Source organism: Mesoplodon mirus (assembly GCF_964341445.2).
Source record: "Mesoplodon mirus genome assembly, chromosome: 6".
Lineage (NCBI taxonomy): Eukaryota > Metazoa > Chordata > Mammalia > Artiodactyla > Ziphiidae > Mesoplodon > Mesoplodon mirus.
This window is the reverse complement of record NC_138982.1, coordinates 87,624,490-87,637,563: the sequence shown is the minus strand read 5'-3', so window position 1 is coordinate 87,637,563 and position 13,074 is coordinate 87,624,490. Positions and strand designations below refer to the sequence as shown.

Sequence of the window (13,074 nt, the reverse complement as noted above, 5' to 3'; positions counted from 1 at the left end):
AGTTGGACAAGCACAGAGGCAATATTATACGAAGAGACACAGAGAGAACACCATGTGAAGACAGAAGATTTAGAGCGATGCATCTACAAGCTAAGAAACACCAAAGATTGCTGGCCAAGCCATCAGAAGCTCACAAAAAGGCATGGAACAGATTCTCCCTCCCAGCTCTCAAAAGAAACCAATTTAGTCAACAGTTCGATTTTGGTCCCCACAATTATCAGATAATAAATGTCTGTTATTGTAAGCCAGCCTGTCTGTGGTACTTTGTTATGGAAGCCCTAGAAAATGAATACAATGGGAATCAATTGGAATTCTCATACATTGATAATCAGAGTATAAATAAATTGAGCCATTTTGGAGAACTGTTTGTCAGTGTCTAATAAAGCTAAACATGCTTAGAACCTACAGTCTAGCAGTTCCACTCCTGATTATATAGCAAACAGAAATAAGTGCTTATGTCCACCAAAAGACATGCACAAGAATGTCAGCATTATTCATCGAAGCCAAAAAATAGGAACAACTCAAATATCAGCAGTTAAATGGATTAATAAATTGTGGTATAACCATTTAATAGAATATTACAAAGCAATGAAAATGAATGAAGTACTGCTACCTGCATCAACATGGGTAATCTTAGGCATGATACTGAATAAAGAAGCCAGATACAAAAGTGTTCATACTGCAGCTTTCCATGTATATGAAGTTCACAGACACAACTAATCTACGGTGATAAACATTCATCTTTGGAGAGTAAATATTATCGGGAGGAGGCCACGAGGGAAATTTCTGGAGTGTTATAATGGTTATTTTATTTTTTTATTTTTTTTGAGTTTTTCTTTTTTTGGCTGTGTTAGGTCTCCGTTGCTGTGCTTGGGCTTTCTCTAGTTGTGGCGAGCGGGGGTTACTCTTTGTTGCCATGCACAGTCTTCTCATTGTGGTGGCTTCTCTTGTTGTGGAGCACCAGCTCTAGGCACGTGGGCTCAGTTGTGGCTCGTGAGCTCTAGAGTGTAGGCTCAGTAGTTGTGGTGCACAGGCTTAGTTGCTCCGGGGCATGTGTGATTTTCCCAGACCAGGGCTCGAACCCATGTCTCTTGCATTGGCAGGTGGATTCTTAACCACTGCGCCACCAGGGAAGCCCCTTTGGCTCTATTTTAATTTTGACTTTCTAATATATACATGCTCATGTGTTAATTAGTTATAAAATAAATTGTTTGTTAAAAACCGAAAGTAGGGCTTCCCTGGTGGCGCAGTGGTTGAGAGTCCGCCTGCCGATGCAGGGGACACGGGTTCGTGCCCCGGTCTGGGAAGATCCACATGCCGCGGAGCAGCTGGGCCCGTGATCCATGGTTGCTGAGCCTGCGCGTCCGGAGTCTGTGCTCCGCAACGGGAGAGGCCACAACGGTGAGAGGCCCGCGTACAGCAGAAAAAAAAAAAAAAAAACGAAAGTAAATATGTATGACATAATTTGGTTTGCAAAAAATTTCGCAGACTTAAACTGGGAAGGAGTGAGCTCAGGAAATCAGCAGCACTGACAAGAGGATTCCTTGAGATTTTAGGAGTTAGTAGGTACTTCAGGAGACCTCTTAATCTGACCACTTCAACAAAGCCACTGGAAATGACTTTCTTCAAATATATGCTCTCAAACATCTTAACTTGCAGAAAATATGGATCCTACCTATTCTGTAGCTTCATTAGGCCAAGTTGGTGCTTCTCTTTTTCCCAAGCTAATTCCTTTTCCACTTGTTGAATTTTATTAGCTGTTTTCCTGTCAATCTCAGCATGAATTTTGGAATCTAGATCAAAATCCTGCAGATAAGTAGATTTGTTCATCAAAATGGGTATCTTTATCGATGGACTTTATCAATCCTATTTCATACATAAATACAGATTTTTAAGGTTTGTCCTCAATTTTATGCCACATCATAACTGTCTCCTAAGTATCATAAACTCTCATTCTAGAAAAAAACAACATATTTTTGATTTTACTGTCACAAAATATGGAGAAAAGTTCCCAGAAATAATTAACAATGATGAAAATACAGTTACATATTAAAAGATTTTTCCCACAGTAAAAACAATGAATGCTAACAGAATATTTGGAGAGTTTAAACAGTTTAAAAAAAAAAGAAAAAAAGAGGAACTCTCTCCACCCCAGAATAACTACTATTACATAACCACCTGGGCATGGGGTAAAAGTTCATGGCACTTGATCATTAGCTGAACCTTCCCTCCCATGTGACCCCCCCACCTAGGAAAGACAGTAATGTCTTTGGTGTCTTCCGGATATAACCAAGTTCTGGCTGAATATCCTTCACCAAAGGGGCCATTTTCCCCATAAGGATACTTAGGGGCCTCGTGTTTCTTTCCTTCACTCCTGGAAAAATATCAGGGCCTTCATTCACACTAAATTGAAAGTAATTATTCTTTCCAGGTGTGTTGGTGTTTTAACTAATGGTGTATGTAAAATGCTTAGCCACAGAACTTACCTCAGTTGTTCTTTATTTTGAATTATGTAACCATATTCTGCAAGTATCAACACTTTTCTTAGTAAAATAACAAACATCCTTTAACCATTATAAATTGGTCTTTTAACCAATATAATGAGTTAATCATTATGATTTCACCACAGTTTTTTTTTTATATGAAATTGGCTAAGTGCTTCTGGAATTATAGGACTGGGTAACCCATGGGTATAGTCAGGATAATAAATTCTGAGCTTTTAATTTGATTAGGCTCTTGACAGTAATTCCATTTAAGATAATGTAAAAAAAATGAGGAAAAAAGTTATCACTAGGAGGTAGATGGGGCTTTGCAACAAGTCACAGAAGAAAAAAATTTAATACAATATTAGCTTAAACAATTTGGTGATTGTCCCCATAGCTACAACTATACTAAGTCATCTTTTAGAAACTTTGTGGATGAACCAGGTACTATCTTTTCAATAGAGTTGATGAATTATGGAAAAGGAACCACAGAGAATCAAATTATATAGTATGTACCTATCCAACAGTTAAATATCTTGGCTAGGTATGGTAAGGATTGATAACCAGATTCAAACTTATATCTTAGTACCAAAAAAATGTGAAGTAGTTAAATCCAGAAGTAAACTTTGTGTAAAGAGGCTCATCTATATCCAAACCAAGTTGCATGACAAGTTCTACAGTAGTTCAGTTGCTGCCAACACACTGACCGACCAGACAAGGGAAATTTAAAGATGGTTTTAAGTGTTCCTACTTGTTGGCAAAATAGCAGCCTCAATTCAGAAATAGCATATGTTAAAATTAAAATCAAATTTATTTTAGGCTTACTGTCCATTTAAACTGCATATGTTTTGGTAATTCTTCATTCATCTGTAGTAGTTTCTGTAATTGATTCCTTAAAGCTTTGATTCGTTCTCTCTTCTCAGCCTTGATTTCTTCCCCTTCTTTCATTAACTTGTCATGTTCTCTTTTTCTTCTGGCATTCTCAATACTGAAAACAGAAATTTTAAAAGGTAACAGGTTAAAGACAGAGAAACAGCAGAGAAAATTAGTATTTAATAATTTGGAAATTCATTTAACTTGGTCAGCTTTGGTAAAATGTTGGTGTGTTTTGCAAAAGCCCAGTCTTATTAGGTATTGATCAAAAATTCCCATACCTGTAGGCTTTAGGATCTTCAATATCTTCTGGAATTGGCTCTGTTTCTATTCCAAACTGTAGGAAAAGGAGTAAAAGCTTAGCTCCTTTAAATTGCATATTTACCTTAAAATATCTAATAAGTAGTAAATTGAGGGGTTTTATCTGCTAATTTCTAACAACTGTAGGCCTGGAAAGTTTTTTTTTTTTTTTTTTTAATTCTTTTTTTTTTTTTTAAGATGTTGGGGGTAGGAGTTTATTAATTAATTTATTCATTTTTGCTGTGTTGTGTCTTCGTTTCTGTGCGAGGGCTTTCTCCAGCTGTGGCAAGTGGGGGCCACTCTTCATCACAGTGCGCGGGCCTCTCACTATGGCGGCCTCTCTTGTTGCGGAGCACAGGCTCTAGATGCGCAGACTCAGTAGTTGTGGCTCACGGGCCTAGTTGCTCCATGGCATGTGGGATCCTCCCAGACCAGGGCTCGAACCCGTGTCCCCTGCATTAGCAGGCAGATTCTCAACCACTGCGCCACCAGGGAAGCCCACCTGGAAAGTATTGTCACAAAAAATAAACTAGGGAAAAAAACTTATTTGTTTCTACTTCATTTAAAGAGGTATGTAGAAAAAGAAAATCACATGTATGCAAAATGTTAATATCACCATATTCCCCTCCAAAATACAAATTAGTAATATTCATGTGTTACTAACAAAAAATACACCAAAAAAATCCTTTAGATCATTTATTTTAAAGTACTTTTTTTTAGCATATTTCTTTCATACATGCTTTGATTCCCACCACAATACCTCATGTGTATACAAGGAAAAAATTTATGTATATCTTTAAAATTTTAAGTGTTTCACTTGATCTTATCACAGATATTCAGTGAGAAATACACAGAATAATATAATCCCTCTCCTTGAGAAAGAAAGATATGAAATCAGAAATATGACTCTCCCTTTAGAAAGGAAATCAGTTTAAATTAAGAAGTACTATGAAGTAAATCACTTAGAAGTACTTTGTTTATTCAGGTGCTGTGCTGAAAAATGTCTTAGGCTGTTAAAGAAGAGGATTTATAACCCAGTGAATAAAACAAAAAGTCCTAGTTTGCTAGCTAACAAGTTCTTAAGTAAAACTGAACTTATTTTCTATTCTCTTCATAGCACATAGGTCTCTGTTTTGCTATCATTTGTTGTAAAGAAATATTCTCTTTTGATCAAGTTGTTTTATTACAGTACTAGTCTTTATATACATAAAATATAAATCTACATTTATGTAAGACAAGGTTTATGATTTTCATAAAGTGAAGTCATAAAACATGACCAATGTAAGAGACAAGTGATGGCTAATACATTTTAGTTACTATTAATCAATTAGGATACAACTTGGCTGGACTCTATTCTTTTATTGCTCAGAGTTAAGCCCCTTGCTTCTTCAATATCAGTTACGATTTCCAGGATTTGATACTGATATCAGCCAACTCTCTCCTGACCTCAGCTGTTTACAATAAATTTGAGTTAAACAAAGGTGCTTCCAAAGAGTTCCAAAACACCTGCCAATTGTTCTCAATCCTGACTGCACTCTAGAACCACGGGGGCTGGGGGGAGGGGTGAATTTAATAAAATACAGTTGGTCCCTTACTTACAATGGTCAACTTGACGACTTTGCATTTGGTAGAAAGCATACTTCAAGTTTGGAATTTTGACCTTTTCCTGGCTAGGGACATGTGGTAGATCCTCTCTCGTGATGTTGGGCAGCTGCTGCAACCACAGCTCCCAGGCAGCCACATGATCATGAGGGTCAACAACTGGTACAACCATTCTGTTTCTCACTTTCAGTACAGTATTCAACAAATTATGAGATAGTCAACACTTCATTATAAAATAGGCTTTGTGGTAGATGATATTGCCCAACTGCAGGCTAAAGCAAGTGTTCTGAGCATGTCTAAGGTAGGCTAGGCTAAGCTGTGGTGTTTGGTAGGTTAGGTGTATTAAATGCATTTTCAACTTATGGTATTTTCAACTTCTGATGGGTTTATCAGGGCACAATCCCATCATATCTTAAGTTGAAGAATATCTGTACTGATGCCTGGGCCTCACTTTCCAAGATTCTGATTTAACCGCTCAGGCTTCTATAGTTTTAAGAGCTCCCCTGTGATTCTAAAATACGGTAAGAACCTCAGACCTATGCAGAGCTTAGTTTTTTATTTTGTTTATTCAATTCTTTCTGGTTTTGCCTTCTAAAAAGCAGAGGCTGCTTCAGTGACTTCAGAAATATTGATTGCAGTCATAAATAAAAGGAGACCATTATACAAATGTGGAATGGATTTTTTCTAGCCCATATGGGTTTCCATAGAGAGTTGGCACTAAGTAGAAAGATAAAGATTTTCTTCTTGTTCATACACTTTCCCTTCTGGAAAATTCCTCTTCCTTAGCTTGACCTCATTAGACAACAGTTCATTCTCCAAATTTTGCCGCTATTAATAGAAATGAAAATTTACCTACTCAAATCTTCCCTACATTCTTTGCATATTCTTTTGATATTCTTTTGAAGCAGGCTACCTGTTAAATAGGAAGCCAATGTGTTCACAGGAATTTTAACTTTGGTCTAATACAATTCCTTATTCTTTAGAAGCAATCCTAACAGTTATTAGTCATTTTACCCAAAGGAACCTTTTTTTTTCTATTGGAGTATAATTGTTTCACAATGTTGTGTTAGTTTCTGCTGTACAACAAAGTAAATCAGCTATATGTATAAATATATTCCCTCCCTCTTGGACCTCCCTCCCACCCTTCCCCCGCCATCCCACCCATCTAGGTAATTACAGAGCACAGAGCTGAGCTCCCTGTGCTATACAGCAGGTTCCCACTAGCTATCTATTTTACACATGGTACTGTATATATGTTAATCCTAATCTCCCATTTCATTCCACCCTCCCCTTCCCCCTGTGTGTGCACATGTCTCTTCTCTACATCCTTATCTCTATTCCTGCCCTGGAAATAGGTTCATCTGTACCATTTTTCTAGATTCCACATATATTCTAGATTCCACATAATTTACAATATTTGTTTTTCTCTTTCTGAGTCACTTTACTCTGTATGACAGACTCTAGTTCCATCCACATCTCTACAAATGACCCAGTTTCATTCCTTTTTATGGCTGAGTAATACTCCATTGTATATATGTACCACATCTTCTTTATCCATTTATCTGTTGTTGGACATTTAGGTTATTTCCATGTCCTGGATATTGTAAATAGTGTTGCAGTGAACATTGGGGTACATGTGTTCTTTTGAATTATGTTTTTCTCAGGGTATATGTCCAGTAGTAGGATTTCTGGGTCATACCGTAGTTCTATTTTTAGTTTTTTAAGGAACATCCATACTGTTCTCCATAGTGACTGTATCAATTTACATTCCCACCAACAGTGCACAAGGGTTCCCTTTTCTCCACACCCTCTCCAGCATTTACTGTTTGTAGATTTTTTGACAATAGCCATTCTGACTGGTGTGAGGTGATACCTCATTGTAGTTTTGATTTGCATTTCTCTAATAATTAGTGATGTTGAGCAGCTTTTCATGTGCTTCTTGGCCATCTCTATGTCTTCCTTGAAGAAATGTCTATTTAGGTCTTCTGCCCGTTTTTTGATTTTTTTTTTTTGATATTGAGCTCCATGAGCTGTTTGTATATTTTGGAGATTAATCCTTTGTCCGTTGCTTCATTTGCAAATATTTTCCTCCATTCTGAGAGCTGTCTTTTCGTCTTGTTTATGGCTTCCTTTGCTGTGCAAAAGTTTTGAAGTTTCATTAGGTCCCATTTGTTCATTTGTTTTTATTTTCATTACTCTAGGAGGTGGGTCAAAAAAGATCTTGCTATGGTTTATGTCAGAGTGTTTTTTCTGTTTTCCTCTAAGAGTTTTATAGTGTCCAGTCTTAAAGTTAGGTCTTTAATCCATTTTGAGTTTATTTTTGTGTAGGCTGTTAGGGAGTGTTCTAATTTCATTCTTTTACATGTAGCTGTCTAGTTTTCCCAGCACCACTTATTGAAGAGGCTGTCTTTTCTCCATTGTATATTCTTGCCTCCTTTGTCATAGATTAGGTGACCATAGATGTGTGGGTTTGTCTCTGGGCTTTCTATCCTGGACCATTGATCTATATTTCTGTTTTTGTGCCAGTACCATACTGTCTTGATTACTATAGCTTTGTAGTATAGTCTCAAGTCAGGGAGTCTGATTCCTCCAGCTCTATTTTACTTTCTCAAGATTGCTTTGGCTACTTGGGGTCTTGTGTTTCCACACAAATTGTAAAATTTTTTGTTCTAATTCTATGAAGAAATCCATTGGTAATTTGATAGGGTTTGCACTGAACCTGTAGATTGCTTTGGGTAGTATAGTCATTTTCACAATGTTGATTCTTCCAATCCAAGAACATGGTATATTTCTCCATCTGTTTGTATCATCTTTGATTTCTTTCATTAGTGTTTTATAGTTCTCTAAGTACAAGTCTTTTGCTTCCTTAGGTAGGTTTATTCCTAGGTATTTTATTCTTTCTGTTGCGATAGTAAATGGGATTGCTTCCTTAATTTCTGTTTCTGATCTTTCACTGTTAGTGTATAGGAATGAGAGACTTCTGTGAATTTTGTATCCTGAACCTTTACCAAATTCACTGATTAGCTCTAGTAGTTTTCTGGTGCTGTCTTTAGGATTTTCTATGTATAGTATCATGTCATCTACAAACCGTGACAGTTTTAATTCTTTTCCAGTTTGTATTACTTTTATTTCTTTTTCTTCTCTGACTGCCTTGGCTAGGATTTCCAAAACTATGTTGAATAAGAGTGGTGAGAGTGGACATCCTTGTCTTATTCCTGATCTTAGAGGAAATGCTTTCAGTTTTTCACCATTGAGAATGATGTTTGCAGTGGGTTTATTCATATATGGCCTTTTTATGTTGAGGTAGGTTCCCTCTATGCCCACTTTCTGGAGAGTTTTTATCATAAATAGGTGTTGAATTTTGTCAAAACTTTTTCTGTATCTATTGAGATGATCATATGGTTTTTATTCTTTAATTTGTTAACATGATATATTAACATTGATTGATTTGCATATATTGAAGAATCCTTGCATTCCTGGGATAAATCCCACTTGATCTTGGTTTTGATACTTTAATATGTTGTTGGATTCTGTTTGCTAGTATTTTGTTGAGGATTTTTGCATCTATGTTCAGTGATATTGGTCTCTAATTTTCTTTTTTTGTGATACCTTGTCTGGTTTTGGTATCAGGATGATGGTGGCCTTGTAGAACGAGTTTGGGAGTATTCCTCCCTCTGCAATTTTTTGGAAGAGTTTGAGAAGGATAGGTGTTAGCTCTTCTCTCCAAAGGAACCATTTTGATAATAGAAAATTTAGGTCTTGTGATAGGGCAAAGGGATATAATTTGGGGATTCAAACCCTCAATCTTCATTACAAAGCCAATAATGTATTCTGTTTAAGAATACAATAATTTACCTGAGTCTTTGATGAAACTCTCATATTCTAATACTAAAGATAATAATATTCTTATAACCCCTTTCAAAGGTACAAATTATGGTATACATCCCACATATGCCTCTTCAATAAGCAAATGAATAAATAGAAAGCAAAATATATCTGAAAAAAATTGGGCATCTTGAAAACAAAAAACTTTGTGAAAGTGATGGAGACAGAAAAGTTGACAGTCTTTTTAGTAGAGGGACTTCTACACCTTTAGTAATAAGGTGAATTCAACATCTTTAATATTTGATGACAGAGACACCAGAAAGGCAAAATTATAGTACTGGTAGGAAGATTAGACTGCAAGGTATTTGTGGCTAAATAGTTTCATTTTTAAAGAATATGAGCATTTTAACATCACAATATTAAAATAAGGTTATTATTATTAGTCAGTTACATACCCTGGGAGATGGCACTTTGGCTTTCATGACTTCCTTTAACTCAAATTCAGAAAAAATGTTGAAAACAAATATATTACTGTCTGCTCCAGCAGTCACCAAGAAACGGTCATCAAAGCTAGTGGAGATGGCTTTAATGCATCCATAATTATTGTCGTGCATACTGAAGTGCCAGTAGTCCTCCATATTGGTCAATGAAGGATCATTCTTATTTAGGATATAGACTCGAATTGCTCCATTTTGCATTCCACAAAACATTATTTCTTGGTTAATGCTATGAAACAAAAGGAAAGTAAATCGTTCTTCATATTAATCTGAAAATGTTTAATTTTAAGTTAGTTGAAAAATGACTAAAGTTTTAAAAACAAAGATGTTATGGAGTAAATTGTGTCCCCACAAAATTCATATGCTGAAGCCCTCACAAACTATGGCAGCTCTAGCAAACTAATACAAAAGAGTAGAAGGAGAAAAAGACAATTTGAAATTTGGAGCTATTATATTTGGTCTTCAAAAGAATGACCAGGATGTATGATTAATTCTTAATTATTAAAGGACTAATGATTCAACTAGTGATCTTTCCAGAATCATTGTAACCCAGAACTTTCATTATTTGACTGTGCAGTAGCATCCTCCTAAGTAACAGAAAGAAAATCCATACAATTGAACTGTGTGATAAATTCTGACAGAATATTTGATAGAAGGGATTGAAGTAGTTTCAGGAGTACCTAGATTCTACTTTAGTCACTTGATTTATTTAACTAAACATTGTTTGAGTACTCCTCCATTTGGACAGATCTTTAAAACTGACAATATTAATGATGGACAAAAACAGACAGTAATGGGATATAGTTTTTTTAAAGCTTTCTGAAATTCTGGTCACCTGAAAGTGATAGTTGTGATGGGATTATCCTCTGTATCCTCAAGAAGACGGAAATCAAAAGGTTCATCTTTCTTTTCTGTGATATCACTGCTTTTGTCATATGGGGGAAACTCACAGTGATATAGAAAACCAGAATCATAGCCACCCTGGAAAAGAGATAAATAACATAGAAGGTAGTACCTGAATATAAGAAACCTATGACCACATGAGGAGTTTTTGATTATTTCAAATTTTAACACATAAAATAGGTGTCTTAAAACATATACTTTTGTATGATTTCTATGGTTACAGATTGAGATGCTTTATAAAACCTATTATTCATTTATATGCAACTACATAATTATAAAAATAAAACACTTTACAATGATTTGTTCCTACTTAAAAGACAATACAAGAGGGACTTCCCTGGTGGTCCAGTGGTTAAGTATCCACCTCCCAATGCAGGGGATGTGGGTTCGATACCTTGTTGGGGAACAAGGATCCACATGCCAAGGGGCAACTAAGCTCGTGCACCTCAACTAGAGAGCCCATGCACCCACAACTACAGAGCCCATGCACTCTGGAGCCCGTGCACTGCAACTACTGAGCTCACGTGCCACAAGGAAGAGCCCATGCACTGCAATGAAAGATCCCACATGCTGCAAAAAAGATCCGACACAGCCAAAATAAATAAATATTTAAAAAAGACAATACATGAGAGATATCATTTCTATCTACATACTGAATTCCATTTTATTTTGAGGATTATTCAGCATAAGCAGTATTTAACAATAGAGTTTTGTAGATCATGGTTTTCAGAGATTTCCAGTCCAGGAGATTTTTTTCTCCCTAAGGCAACTGCCAGTTCTGAAAGTGGCAGCTAAGAGGTTAAGAAATTGAGCAGAGCAATCTGTAATGTCATGGGCTTAGGGAAAGGCAAAGGATTCCCAGGGTCCTCCAAGAAGAAGGAGCCATTGTAAACACACCTTCCACTGGGCTTTCCATTGCAACCCTGGAGCACTATATCCCACATGTATGGATAAACCAGAAATAGACTGGCCCTCATAGGAAGTAAAACCTAATTTCAAGTCATCTCAATCACTGACTGGATGAAACTGATCTAGGATTTATAGTTGCTTTCCAGAACTAAAATTAAATTTCAGGAGACAATAGCAATATAACAGAGACTCAAGTTGATGCTAAAGTTTTTCACAGACAAGATCCAGCATTCAATTAAAAAAAAAAACAACTAGGTATACTAACAAAGAAAAGTCTTGATTGAAAATCAAAAGAAAAAACAGACCAAAGAAACAAAAGTACAAGAAATAGTGATAGAGGTGTTTTCAAAATGGACTTCAAAATAACTCTGATTAATATATTTAAGGCCTTTGAAGGCAATACAGAAAGAAGTCAACTAGGATCTATAAAAAAGTAGATAATGGAAAAAATAAAAATTTTAGAACTGAAAAATAAAATGAAAAAAATTAGAATTCAATAGATTGGTTTAAAAGCAACTAGACACAGCTAAAACTAGAGTTATGAAGCTGGAACAGAATCAGAAAAAATAGAGTAAGGCAGGAGAGAGAAAATACAGATGTAAAAATTTTTAAAAAGGAGTATAAGATCTACATGGGACATAATGATAATGATTAATATACACAAAATTAGAATTCCACAAGAAGAGACTAAAAGATGGACCAGAAGCAGTATTGTGGTCGATAAATGTCTGATAATTTTCTAAAACTGAATACAAATGTGTTGAAGTACAAGAAATGCAATGACCCACAAGCAAGATATATGAAGAATTTACACCTTTTAACATTACACCATAAAACTCCTAGAAGAGAGCATAAGCAAAACATTCTCTGACATAAATCATACCAATGTTTTCTTAGGTCAGTCTCCCAAGTTGACAGAAATAAAAACAAAAATAAACAAATGGGACCTAATCAAACTTACAAGCTTTTGCACAGCAAAGGAAACCATAAAAAAAAAAAAGACAACCTATGGAACGGGAGAAAATATTTGCAAATGATGTGACAGACAAGGGCTTAATCTCCAAACTATACAAACAGCTCATACAACTCAACAACAAAAAAACAAACAACTCAATCAAAAAATGGGCAGAAGACCTAAATAGACATTTCTCTAAAGAAGACACACAGATGGCTAACAGGCACATAAAAATATGCTCAACATCACTAATTACTAGAGAAATGTAAATCAAAACTACAATGAGGTACCACCTCACACCTGTCAGAATGGCCATCATTAAAAAGTCTACGAATAACAAATGCTAGAGAGGGTGTGGAGAGAAGGGAACCTCCTACACTGTTGGTGGAAATGTAAGTTGGGGCAGCCACTATGGAAAACAGTATGGAGGTTGCTCAGAAAACTAAAAATATAATTACCATATGATCCAGCAATCCCACTCCTGGGCATATACACAGACAATACTATAATTCAAAAGATACATGCACCCCTATGTTCATAGCAGCACTATTCACAATAGCCCAAACATGGAAACAACCTAAATGTCCACTGACAGATGAATGGATAAAGAAGACGTAGTACATATATACAGTAGAATACTACTCGGCCATAAAAAAGAATGAAATAATGCCATTTACAGCAACATGGATGAAACTAGAGATTATCATACTAACTGAAGTCAAAAAAA

At 35.9% G+C, this 13,074-nt stretch overlaps 1 protein-coding gene across 2 annotated transcripts in view; it reads right to left on the bottom strand.

The window, feature by feature from the left end:
- CFAP44 (cilia and flagella associated protein 44) overlaps window positions 1-13,074 on the bottom strand; it is a 136,748-nt gene that overhangs the window by 58,027 nt on the left and 65,647 nt on the right. For both annotated transcript variants that reach the window (XM_082625891.1, XM_082625890.1), the window contains 5 exons: window positions 10,416-10,561; window positions 9,539-9,809; window positions 3,638-3,693; window positions 3,309-3,471; window positions 1,676-1,806 (listed from right to left, as the gene is read on the bottom strand). In XM_082625891.1, the coding sequence (XP_082482017.1) occupies window positions 1,676-1,806; window positions 3,309-3,471; window positions 3,638-3,693; window positions 9,539-9,809; window positions 10,416-10,561 (767 nt within the window). The remainder of the gene's footprint in view (window positions 1-1,675; window positions 1,807-3,308; window positions 3,472-3,637; window positions 3,694-9,538; window positions 9,810-10,415; window positions 10,562-13,074) is intronic.